At 36.9% G+C, this 13,752-nt stretch overlaps 1 protein-coding gene across 4 annotated transcripts in view; it reads left to right on the plus strand.

Moving 5' to 3' along the window:
- Nucleotides 1–13,752, plus strand: part of RPGRIP1L (RPGRIP1 like) — a 98,069-nt gene that overhangs the window by 39,076 nt on the left and 45,241 nt on the right. For all 4 annotated transcript variants that reach the window (XM_081514412.1, XM_081514413.1, XM_081514411.1 and 1 more), the window contains 6 exons: nucleotides 513–619; nucleotides 850–900; nucleotides 1,716–1,895; nucleotides 2,448–2,565; nucleotides 10,437–10,889; nucleotides 13,585–13,736. In XM_081514412.1, coding sequence (XP_081370538.1) covers nucleotides 513–619; nucleotides 850–900; nucleotides 1,716–1,895; nucleotides 2,448–2,565; nucleotides 10,437–10,889; nucleotides 13,585–13,736 — 1,061 coding nt within the window. The remainder of the gene's footprint in view (nucleotides 1–512; nucleotides 620–849; nucleotides 901–1,715; nucleotides 1,896–2,447; nucleotides 2,566–10,436; nucleotides 10,890–13,584; nucleotides 13,737–13,752) is intronic.

Genomic DNA, 13,752 nt, shown 5'->3' on the forward strand with positions numbered 1-13,752 from the left:
AAAAAATGGGGTTGATGATAATTATGGATCCAGAGTTATTACCAGAGAACTTATCTTGTTTTAATTAAAAAAGACCTTATGCTAAATGGGGAAAAGATAACTCAAGGAAGTCGATTTTAAAAGCACTAAAAGACACAATTTTTTTTTTTTTTGCATGCCTTTCAGGACCCTTAATAAGTAAGTAAAAGTCACAGATTTAGAAACATATTTTCTTAGGTATTTTAGATAGTATGTTCCTTTGAAGTCCCAGAGGCACAATTTCCTTATATTAATACTGTGAACCTCAGTCTTAAGTTTCTGATAAGCCAGTGAATCATATGGTGGACACATGATAGTGTGCATTTCTTCCTCATTCCCCTGCTGCCTTTGTCTAAGGTGCTAGCTCAATTTCCTCTCTGGCCAGAACAATACTACCTCAAGCTGGGTGTGTGTCACAAATTAAGTTAATTTAAAGTGTGTTCTTCTACCTCATTCTCACTTAACTTCCTAATTGTGTTGACTTTATTTTTAAGACCAAAATGAAAAAATCAGTCAAGAAAATAGACAACTCCAGTTACAGTACCTGGAACAAAAGCAACAACTTGATGAACTTAAAAACCGCATGAAGTTTTACAACCAGGTGAACCATTTTCTTATTTAGGAAACGAACTCTAAATTTTTATCTAACTACATTATACATCAAGAAAACACTGTACCACAAAGCAACAGAATACAAATATACAACTTAGTTTATTAATCCATGGTATCTTGCAGCTTATGTTCCATGAGGGTAATCTGCATAGTTGGACTATCTCTTGTACTTTCCATTAATATCTCATTGTGAGCTTTTACTTACTCTGTCTTTTGCAGGAGAGTGATATTAATGCTGATGAATTGAGTGAAGCTCTCCTGCTTATAAAGGTAACTTTCTAAAGTTCACCATGAATTTCACGTCTACATATAAGTGTTTCAGCATAATGATGACCCTTATCTATAACCTTTATACTTGCAGAATGAATTATTCAGGAAAGTGGTCAGGTGACATTTAGTTATAGCATATACATATTTCATAATGACATCAAAATTACATTAAAGTAGACCTCAAAAACTCATGTTTAAAGCACTTTCTCCAACTGTAACAAACATTTCACTTTTATGTGCCCCACTATAAAACTAATCAACAATTTTCTGTCCTAAGAGACCTTAGTGCACCCTATTATCTTAAGTAAAATATTGAATTATACATGTCACCAGAAGATAGTTTCTGGTTCTAGAATATCCTGTTATTTATAAGAAGACACAAGAAAATACATTTCTTTCCTTTTAGGTCATCACAATGTAGATTTTAATCAAATGAAGAAATAGAAATGAATGTATTTGATTCTTTTTTACATCATGGAGTAATAACCTGTTTTTCTATTTCTCTAATTGTTCCAAATATATATCCAAATATTGTATTCTATATTAGGACTGGAGAAGGCAATGGCACCCCACTCCAGTACTCTTGCCTGGAAAATCCCATGGACAGAGGAGCCTGGTAGGCTGCAGTCCGTGGGGTCGCTAAGAGTCGGACACGACTGAAGCGACTTAGCACTAGCATATCAGGACTGCTTTATTCCTAATGGAAAATGGAAATATATCTGTTTTCAATTAATGATTTCTTGCTATATCCATGTTAATTCATGATTACCTTTTAGAAACTCTTGTTTTGGTAATAAAACATGTTTTTGTTTTAGGCTCAAAAATCACAAAAAAATGGAGACCTTTCATTTTTAGAAAAAGTAGACAGTAAAATTAATAAAGATCTAGAACGGTCTGTGAAAGAGCTGCAAGCAACTCATGCAGAAACAGTGCAAGAACTTGAAAAGACAAGAAACATGTTAATTATGCAACATAAAATTAATAAAGATTATCAGGTACTTTAATACACTAAATCCAGAAGATAAGTTTCCTTTAATATTCTACTGATGATTTGCATTTTAAAGCAGTATCGTCTACTATCGTCTTTTATAATCTATTATCATGTGTTACCACATGCTGGGAATTTAGCCTTGTAACTGGATACTTAGACTAAAGAGTTCTAAAACAAATAATTTTTTTTTTTAAGTCCTTGGTTTTAGAGAGTGAACTGTGGCAATGAATTCCCCCTTTACTAGTGGTAGCACACTCTGCAGCTGGGTTATAGTTTCTCCTAAGGTCCTGCCACAGCCGTGTTTATATTAGCTTTTAACTAATGGGAATATCACTCCTTAAAAGGAATCCAGAGTTGTGTGGATTTCACTCCCGATTAATGAACATTGTCAAGCATAATTTTCTAAACTGTAAGCTCTTTGAAGTCAGGAAACAATGGTTTATAGCTCCTGGTATTCCCAGGATCTAAAAACTGCTTGAATCATAGTTGCTTTAAAAAAAATTTTTAAATGGAACAGATCCTAAGTAATGAAGCTTGTTATCTGTATTTTATTTAGATGGAAGTTGAGGCGGTGACCCAGAAGATGGAAAATCTGCAGCAAGATTATGAACTTAAAGTGGAACAGTATGTTCATCTTCTTGATACCAGGGCTGCACGCATCCAGAAACTAGAAGGTACAACGTGCACAGTTCTTTGTCCATGGTAACTAGAGGAATGGATTTTTACAACAGTTGAAAATGTCATCCAAGTGTACACTCACAATTTCTTTTTGCTCTTTTTTTTTCCCTCAATTTATTAACGATAATAGTAATTTACCAGAAAGGCTGATTTTATCTGTTACTTCTCTACTCAAGAATTTTTAGTAATTCCTTACTGCTTTTTTAATTTGGTGTCACAGGCAAGATTTCAGAGTACTTCATAAAGTACCACAGACTAAATTTAAGCACCTCATTTCTAATTTCTTATGCCTCTCAGCCAAACAGGTCTGCTGCTTGCTCTTGATCAGATTCATCTTACTCTATCCCACCACCAGGCCTTTGTCTGCTCCACCTGAACCTCCTTTCTACTCTGACTCCAAGATATAACCCTTCCCCACTTCAAAATCTAACTCAGTGCATGCCCGTGTCAGGAAGCTGGCTCCGATTACTCCTAGCCACCCCTCTCTTTGAAATGCCCCCACAGTGGTTTCCAGACTTTAGCAAGTAAGAAAATTACATGGGGACTTGTTTCACAGGTAGCTTCCTGGTCCCTACTCCTACTAGAGATCCTGGAGCCTGTGATTCTGTATGTTTAGAAATAATTCCAAGCAATTCAGATACAGGGGTAAGACTATACTTTGAAAAAGACTACCTCAGCACTTACCACTTTTACTCACACATACTTAAAAAATATGTTTGGAGATTGTATTATATGTGTTCTTCACGATTACAGTTTTGCTTATTCTCTATGACTACAGTATATAAATTCTCCAATGATAAATACCTTGTCTTTCTTTCATGTTCTCTGCCATGTAGCACTTAAACTAGGTGATCTATGCTAGCAGTAATTTTGCACTCTTAAAGATGACTGAGAATCCAAAAGGCATGAGTTTAAATGGGTTATACTTAAGATATTTATCATATTAGAAATTAAAAATGAGAAATTTTAAAAATATTTGTCATGCTAAAATAATAATAAATCCATTACATATTAACATAAATTACAGTATTTATTTTTTAAAAGCTGCATTTTCCATACCAAAAAAACAGTGAGACGAGTGACACTGTTTTAAACTTTTTAAATTGTTTAACATTTTTGCAAGTCTTTTTAGTGTTTGTCTTAATAGAAAACAGCTGGGTTTTTATATCTGCTTCTGCAGTCAATCGGTTATGATATCACACATCCTGTAGACTCTGGGAAACCCTATTATACATTTGTAAGAGAATAAGAATGAGAAAGGCAAATAACATCTTAGTATTATTTTAAAAATAGTTTTAACCTCACAGACCTTCAGAACAGCCTCAGGAACCCTCAAGGGTTCCCAGACCACACTCTGGGAACCACTGCTGTAAATAGAAGAGTTCAATAAATAACCTATCTGACTGAACAGGGCTTCTGAAAGTCGAAGAGCATGTGTTCCTTTTATTTCAAGTAGTACTCAATAAAAATTTGCTTAATGAAATTTTCATGAATAACAGGAAGGTCACATAATTTGAGATTTTCATTCTTTTCAAGTGTCACTAAGTCTTTAGCAGTATATTTTATTTGTTTCCTAAATTCATTGATTAATTCCATAAACATGCTCATGTTCCTAACTTATCCTAAGCAAAGTGCTAGGCAGTGAGAATACAAATAGGAAAAAAGCTAAAACTTGCAAGATGTCAACAAGTAAGTAGACACACTTTACTGTGAAGAGTGTGAAGTTAGGAAAATGAAAAAGCTACCTAGGAAACATTGAGGAGAGAATGCCTATTTATATCTGAAGGTTCAGGGATGACTCTGCACAGTGGGCTTGGAGTCTTTAAAAACGACAGAATTCGCCACTAAATAAAAAGCAGTGAAAGGCATTCCAGACAGTAGATGAGGCAGGTAAAAATGCCCTAAATGTGAAGCACTGCCATTGATTTGAGAAACTGCATGTGATTTCATCAGTTTGGAACTCAGGATTGATAAAGGAGGAAAACCTGGAGATAAAGCTGGAAAGAACCAAATGCTGAAGGCCGTGTTTGCCACCTTGATGAGTTTGAACCTTATTCACCTAGAGAAGCACCAGGGAATCTTTGGGGTAGGAAGTAGTACACAAAACCACATTTTGGAGACTATGCTATAGGTATTGGGAAGAATGAGTAAATTTGAAGGAATGAAGAAGTTTGGGCTCCATTAATAATCTAGGTAATAAACACTCTGGGTATAAGTAAGGTAGCATCAGTGGATATGGAGAAGACAGGGACAGATTTGCTAAAGACTTAGGAAATATTTTTGAATAGCAGTGACCCTATAGATGTGGGGAGCCCAAAGACAAAGAGCAACCTAGGGTGACTCCGTGGTATCTAGCTTAGGCAGCTGGATGTAGGCTAACAATATTCACTTGGACTTCAAAGTCCAGAAATAACTAGAAGAGAATATGAGTCATTCTCCTTTAGATATATTAAGTTTGATGTGCCTAGAGAGTATCTAGATAGAGGGCTCAGCAAGCCACTTAATGTGTGAGTCTGTTATTTAGGAAAGAAATCTAAATTAAAAATAGAAATACTGAGTCTTCAGTATATTGATAGTAACAGAAGTCATAAAAGGGGATAAGATTACTAATTATTAGAGAGATTCAAATAAAAACTGCAATGAGGTACCACCTCACACCAGTCAAAAGAGCCATCATCAAAAAGTCTACAAATAACAGGGCTTCCCTGGTCCAGTGGTTAAGACTCTGTGCTCCCAATGCAGGGTGCCCAGGTTCAATCCCTGGTCAAGGAACTAGATCCCAACTGCTGCAACTGAAGATCTGCATGCCACAACTAAGACCTCATGCAGCCAAATAAATAAAAAAGATTTTTTAAGTCTACAAATAACAAATGTTGGAGAGGGTGTGGAGTAAAGGGAATCCTCCCACACTACTGGTGGGAATATAAGTTGGTGCATCCACTATGGAAAACAGTATGAAGGTTCCTCAGGAAACTAAAAACAGAATTACCGCATGATCCAGCAGTCCCACTCCTGGGCATAAACACAGACTAAATTATGATTTAAAAAGATATATGCACCCCTATGTTCATAGTATTACCATTCACAATAGCCAAGACATGGAAACAACCTAAATGTCCATCAGTAGAGGAACAGATAAAGAAGATGTAGTACATAGATACAATGGTATAGTCGCCAGTCATAAATGGACAAAATAATGCCATTCACAGCAGCATGGATACAGCTAGAGATTATCATACTAAGTGAACTAAGTTGGAAAGAGAAAGACAAACACCATACAGTATCACTTATATGTGAAATCTAAAATATGACACAAATAAACCTATCTACAAAACAGAAACAGAATCACAGATGTAGAGAACAGACTTGCGGTGGCCAAGGGGGAAGAAGGATGGACCAAGAGGTTGGGGTTCGTAGATGCAAACTACTACCTTTAGAGTGGAAAACCAACAAAGTCCTACTGTATAGCACAAGGAGCTGTATCCAGTCTCCTGGGATAAACCATAGAGAAAAAAGAATGTATATATGTGTATTCCTGAGTCACTTTGCTATATAGCAGAAATTAGCACAAGATTGTAAGTCAACTATATTTCAATTTAATTAATTAAAAAATAAAAAGAGATACAATCACTCATGAAACATAGACTAAAAAACGGATAAAAACAAGCCTAGCACACCAGCAGAGAAACCCTTAAAGAATGAGAAGAGTGGAAGGAGGAGAAGCAGGGCAGACGACGCCATGGAATCCCACACAAGTTCACAGAAGAGGATGTGGTCTTCATTGTCAGTTAAGCAAGGAAATCGAGTAACACAGGAAATCAAGTAACTCAGCAGTGGCCGCAGGGCTGGAAAAGGTTAGTTTTCATTCCAATCCCAAAGTAACACAGGACCAAAGTCCATTCACTCTAGAGATCAGTTGGTTATTGGTGACTTTTTCTGGAGTAGTTTCACAAGAAAAGTAAAGCAGATGCTTTTCGCAGGAGATGGAAGAGTGTCTGTTACATGAGGAATAGGAGACACAAGTAGACATTACTCTTTTTAGAAGTTTGGATGTAACTTGGGGGAAAATGTGTATTTAGAAAGAGACATATCTTTTTATTTTTTTATTGAAGTATAGTTGATTTGCAATATATTCATTTCAGATGTACAGCATAATGATTCAGTATTTTTGTAGATTATATTTCATTATAAGATATTATGAGATAATGGCTATAATTCACTGTGCTATACAATATACCCTTGTTGCTTATCTATTTTATACATAGTAGTCTGAATCTGTTAATCCCATACTCCCTAGTTTGTCCCTCCTCTTCCTTCTCCCCTTTGGTAACCACAAGCTTTTTTCTATAGCTGTAAAGTCTGCTTCTGCTTTACATATACACTAATTTGTATCATTTTTAGGTTCCACGTATAAGTGATATCATACACTGTTTGTCTTTCTCTGATTTATTTCACTAAGTATAATATTCTCTAGGCCCATCTACATTGCTGCAAATATCAGAATTTCATTCGTTTTATGGCTGAGTAATATTCCAATATATATATGTATATATGTGTGTGTGTGTGTGTGTGTGTATATTATGTGTGTGTGTGTGTACATATATATATATTGCATCTTCTTTATCTGTTCATCTGTTGATGGGCACGTAGGTGCCTCCAGGTCTTGGCTGTTGTAAATAGTGCTACTATGAACATTCATTGAATCAGAGAGAAAACAAAGGAATTCCAGAAAACTATCTACTTCTGCTTCATTGACTATGCTAAAGCCTTTGTGTGGATCACAACAAACTGTGGAAAATTCTTAAAAAGATAGGACTACCAGACCACCTTACCTGCCTTCTGAAAAACCTGTTTGCAAGTCAAGAAGCAACAGTTAGAAATGGACATGCAACAACAGACTGGTTCCAAATTGGGAAAGGAGTACATCAAAGCTGTATATTGTCACCCTGCTTATTTAACTTATATACAGAGTACATCATGTGAAATGCCAGGCTGGATCAATCACTAGCTGGAATCAAGATTATCAGAAGAAGTATCAACAACCTCAGTTAAGAAGATGATAACACTCTAATGGCAGAAAGTAAAGAGGAGCGAAAGAGCCTCTTGATGAGGGTAAAAGAGGAGAGTGAAAAAACTGGCTTAAAACTCAACATTCAGAAAAACTAAGATCATGGCATCTGATCCCATCACTTCATGGTGGCCGATAGAAGGGAGAAAAGTGGAAGCAGTGATAGATCTTATTTTCTTGGGCTCCAAAATCACTGTGACTGCAGCCATGAAATTAAAACACTTGCTCCTTGGAAGGAAAGCTCTGACAAACCTAGTCAGTGTATTAAAAAGCAGAGACGTCACTTTGCCAACAAAGGTCTGTATAGTCAAAGCTATGGTTTTTCCAGTAGTCCTGTATGAATGTGAGATGAGAGTTGGACCATAAAGAAGACTGAGCATCAAAAAGTTGATGCTTTCTAATGGTGATGTTGGAGAAGACTCTTGACAGTCCCTTGGACTCCAAGGAGCTCAAACCAGTCAATCAGAAAGGAAATTAACCCTGAATATTCATTGGAAGGACTGATGCTGAAGCTGAAGCTTTGATACTTTGGCCACCTGATGGGAAGAGCCAACTCACTGGAAAAGACCTTCATCCCTCATGCTGGAAAAGATTGAAGGCAAAAGGAGAAGGGGGCAGCAGAGGATGAGATGGTTAGATAGCATTACTGACTCAATGGACATGAATTTGAGCAAACTCAGGGAGACAGTGAAGGACAGGGGAGCCTGGCATGCTGCAGTCCATGGGGCTGCAAGGAGTCAGACACAACTTAGCAACTGAACAACAACATGAACATTGGGGTGCATGCATTATCTTTTTCAGTTAGTGTTTTTGTTTTTTCTGGATATGTATCCAGGAATGGAATTGCTGGATTATATGGTAGTTTTTATTTAATTTTTTGAGGAACCTACATACTCCTTACCATAATGGTTGTACTAGTTTATATTCCCACCAACAGCATACAAGTGTTCCCTTTTCTCCACTCCCTCACCAGCATTTGTTATTTGTGCACTTTTTCATGATAGCCATTCTGACAGATGTGAGGTGATATCTCATTGTGGTTTTCAGTTGCATTTCTCTAATAGTTAGCAATGTTGAGTATATCTATTAAGGTCTTCTGCCATTTTTAATGAAGTTTTTTGAGTTTTTTCATATTGGGTTTCATTTTTTCATATTATGTATTTGGGGTGTTAGCCCATTGTAGGTCACATCATTTGTAAATATTTTCCTGCATTCAGTAGATTATCTTTTTTGTTTTGTCAGTAGTTTCCTTTGCTGTCCAAAAGCTTTTAAGTTTAATTGCTGCTGCTGCTGCTAAGTCGCTTCAGTCGTGTCCGACTCTGTGCGACCCCATAGACGGCAGCCCACCAGGCTCCACCGTCCCTGGGATTCTCCAGGCAAGAATACTGGAGTGGGTTGCCATTTCCTTCTCCATAAGTTTAATTAGGTCCAGTTTATTTAGTTTTGCTTTTATTTCTTTTGCCTTAGGAGACAGATCCAGAAGACATATTGCTATAACTTATGTCAAAGAGTGTTCTGCCTGTATTCTCTTCTGGGAGTTTTATGGTTTCGGGTTTTACACTTATATCTTTAAACCATTTTGAGTTTATTTTTGTATATGATGTGAGGGAATGTTCTAATCTAGAAAGATATATATATATTTTAAGAGCAACTGTATAGAATTATAATGGACATACTTTATTTTTTTTTTCCCAGCACAGTGGTTTTATCATGAAAAAAAAATTGTTTAATTCATTATCGAAAAGTTCAAACATATATGAGTGGAAATAACTGTATGGTAAACTCTGATGTACTTATCACATAGCCAATCAATTCATGGCCAATCTTTTTTCATCTGTATCCCCAACTCCCTTCTATCTTACCCATATCCTTTTGAAACAAATCTCAGATACCACATCATTTCATCAATAAATATTTCACGATGCATCTAACTGAGGTCTTAAAAAATACCAATACAATTATACCCAAAAATGAACAATAATTATTTACTATCATAAAATTTCTAATCAGTATCTAAATTTCCAATCATACCACAACTTTTAAAAATGTTGATTTCTTTGGATGAACATACTTTAAATGGCACATATTTAAAGTGCACAGTTTGGGAGTTTGGCCAGTATATACACCTGTGAAATTATCACCATAATCAAGATAATAAACATATCCATCATCCCCAAAAGTAGAAAAATATATATTTGGATAAACTGACAAGAAGGTAGCAGTGGAAAGAGAAATTGATTTTTTTTTTAATTTTTTTTTTTAATTTTATTAATATTTATTGCTGCAGCTGTGCCGGGTCTTAGCTGCAACACGCAGGATCTTTAGTTGTGGCACACAACCTCTTAGTTGCGGCATGTGGGTTCTAGTTCCCTGACTAGGGGTTGAACCTGGGCCCCCTGCGTTGGGAGCTCGGAGTCTTAACCACAGGACCAACAGGGAAGTCCCAGAAATTGATTTTAAAGAAGAGAAGATAATAGAGCTAAACCAAAGGAGCAAGTGGAATCTAAGTATTTACCTCAGTTATTCATTCAAAGGCCTTTTATTTTTTCCTTTTTCTTTTTCCTTTCCCTGGTATATTCTATATTACCACTTAAGTTGTAATTTTTAAACTAAATAATGTCAAAATAAATGATAGATTTCTTTAAAACACAGTATCAGTTACAGAAAAACAGTGTAGCTGTAGAATTTAATTGGGATTATACACTGAAAGCCCTCAGATTTCCTACCACTTCATATGTATCTTTGTATCTTTATATATCAACACATTAAAACCTCTAAACTGTGTGTCTTCTCTCGCAGCCCAATTAAAGGATATTGCCTATGGCACCAAGCAGTACAAATTTAAGCCAGAAATCATGCCAGATGACTCAGTTGATGAATTTGATGGAACGATTCACTTAGAACGAGGCGAAAACCTATTTGAAATCCATATCAACAAAGTAACATTTTCTTCGGAAGTTTTACAAGCATCTGGGGATAAAGAGCCTGTCACCTTCTGTACCTATGCTTTCTATGATTTTGAACTACAGACAACTCCTATAGTACGGGGCCTTCACCCAGAATATAACTTCACTTCTCAATACCTTGTTCATGTTAATGACTTATTCTTACAGTACATTCAGAAAAATACTGTCACTCTTGAGGTCCACCAGGCTTACAGCACAGATTATGAAACAATCGCAGCTTGTCAGTTGAGATTCCATGAAATTCTAGAAAAAAGCGGTCGAATATTTTGCACAGCAAGTTTGGTTGGTGAGTACAGTCTTACAGACTTCGGCTGTTTGAATCCCTGATTGGTTTCTATATTAATAAGGCATTTCACATTAGTATCTTCCTCACAGATTCGAGGTGCCTTTAGGGTAAGGACAGTTTTCTCTGATTCAGCTGCCCACTGTTGATTGCTCTCTTAAATGTCATTGATAATGTCAGTATAATGGCTGTTAATTTTTTAAAGCTTCTTAGTACAAATGTTTATTTACCATGTTGATATCTTTGTTTGATTAAACATTAATTATAGTATGTTGATCAAATATTTTTTAAAGAGCATATCGTTATCACTGTTACTAAGCTCTGGGAATACTGTGATCAGTGATAAATAAGACAGACAAAGCCCCTGCCCTCCTGTAGCTTACCTTCTAGAAGGGAAGATGGGCCATAAAACTATATACCTATCCTTAGATATGAAGAAAGATGATCGGGGCAAGAGGCTAAAGAGAAAGATGGAAGGTTGCTTATTAAGATAAGGACTTCCCTACAGGATGACATTGATAAAGAGACCTGAACAAAGATCCATGTCAGCCATGGGGCAGCTTAAGCCCATGCAGCACAACTAGAGAGCCCATGTGCTGCAACTAGGACCCACAGCCAAATAAACACTTTTTAAAAATATCTTTTAAAAAGAAAGCTGCATGTCAGGATCCAGGGGAGGATTGTTTCAGGCAAAGGAAACAGCAAGTACAAAGGCCTGAGGGAAAAACAAGCCTGACCAATTGGAGGAACATCGAGGAGGCCTGCGACTAGAGCAGAGATGACATTAAAGCAATAGGCAGAGATCAGATCATGCTGTAGAGCTTTGTGGGTCATGCTTGAACTTTTTTTTTCTCTGAGTGATGCAAGTCATTGGATAGTTTTGAGAAGGTGAGTTACATGATCACGCATAGTTTTTTTTGTTGTTTTTTGTTTGTTTGGCTGTACTGGGTCTTCATTGCTGCACTCTGGCTTTCTCTAGTTGCAGCAAGTGGGGGCTACTCTCTAGTTACAGGTGGCTTTTCTTGTTGCGGAGCACAGGCTCATGGGCTTCAGTAATTACAGCACTCAGGCTCAGTAGTTGCAGCTCACAGGCTCAGTAGTTATGGTACATGGGCTTAGTTGCTGCCCAGCATGTGGAATCTTCCCGGAGCAGGGATCGAATCCATGTCCTGTGCATTGGCAGGTGGATTCTTATCCACTGCACCACCAGGGAAGTCCAACACACATAGATATTAGAAGAACCATGCTGAGTGCAGTGGGAAGAATGGTCTATACAGGCCAAGAGGGAAAATAGGACCATTTTCAGGCTATTGCATTTATCTGTGGAAAGAGGATGGTGGCTTGGATTAAGATAGTAATGAAAGGAGTGATAAGAAGTAGTCATATTCAGTGTGTGCTTGATTAACTCTTCTATAAAAATTTGTTCATCATATGAATGTAGAGAAACAAGAGAAACAGACAAGGTAAGAATTTTGGTGTGAACAGCCAGGAGAATGATGAGGCCATTTGTTGAAACAGGTCAGGGAGAGGAACAAATTTGAGGAAGAAAATTTAAGAATTGTGTCTGAACAAGATTGACCTGCCTATTAGACAGCCAAGTGGAAATGTCACATAAGCAGTTGGATATAATAGTCTGAAGGTCAGGGATAGAAATATAAAAGTGGGATTCATTATCATACAGAATATATTTTAAGCCTTGGACCCAGATAATTTCACATAGAGAGTAACTAACTGTATAGAAAGAAGAGAAAGGGACCTAAGATCGAGCCTCGGTAAAGTAAAATTTAGCGTTCAGGAAGAAGAGGAAGAGCCAACAAAAGGAAACTGAAGAGTCACCAGTGAAGAGGGAGATAAGCCAAGAGTATACAGAATCCTAGAAGCCAAGTGAAGAAGTCTTCTCTAGAAAGAAAGAAGGTGCCTTAGGTTCTGGGGAGGGATTTTATTTTATTGATTGCACAGATAATATATTCACGTGGTTCAAAAAATCCTTCCCTCAAAAACTTACTGTGGTAGAGAAGTAAACTGGTGAAGTGACAGTTGCCAAAGCAGTCAGTGCCCTAATGAAGACATAGTCCTCAATTCCTGCAAAGGAAGCAGGGAGCTCTTCGGTCTCCCGGGAGCCATAGAGGAAGTCGTCACGGAGGAAGAGAGATAACGAGCCGCAGAGCTGTGAGAAGGACTGAAGATGTGCAGGGCAGACATGCAAGGGTGTATTACGTACAGTATGGATTTGGCAGTAGGTATGGTGTTTTCCCCTGTACTTACAGTACAGTAGAAAAATTAGGAAGGTGCCAAAGATTTCTTGAAATTTGAATTATAATGTGGACTATCACATTCATAGTTTTGAGGTTTCGTATTGTATCTGTCAGACTACATTGAGTGCAGCTTGTTAGAAAAAAAAATAGCATCAGAAAAATATCTTTTTACATGTTAGAAGGATTGAAATAGTGTGAATTGGACTACCTCAAACATAGTTTTTTAATAATATTTAACACTCAGTGAAACTCATACTTGCAGAAGTAACTTATTTCTTTTTCTCTGTTATTTGCCAGTCACACATCATCTGTGCAAGTCATATATTATTTTACTCAGTATAAAATTTATAGTTTTAATGCTTAATACCATTGATGTATGTTTTACCGGTATATATTTTGGTTTATGGGGCCCTTTTAACAGTGAATTATGTATCGGTTTGTAGGAACTAAAGGAGACATCTCCAATTTTGGCAGAGTGGAATACTGGTTCCGATTAAGAGTTCCCATGGATCAAGCGATTCGGCTTTATCGAGAAAGGGCAAAGGCTTTGGGATACATAACATCAAATTTTAAGGGGCCAGAGCAAATGCAATGGGTGAGCTTGTTTGATT

Source organism: Giraffa tippelskirchi, chromosome 7 (genome assembly GCF_054371585.1).
Source record: "Giraffa tippelskirchi isolate mGirTip1 chromosome 7, T2T-mGirTip1v1.2.pri, whole genome shotgun sequence".
NCBI classification, from domain to species: Eukaryota; Metazoa; Chordata; class Mammalia; order Artiodactyla; family Giraffidae; genus Giraffa; species Giraffa tippelskirchi.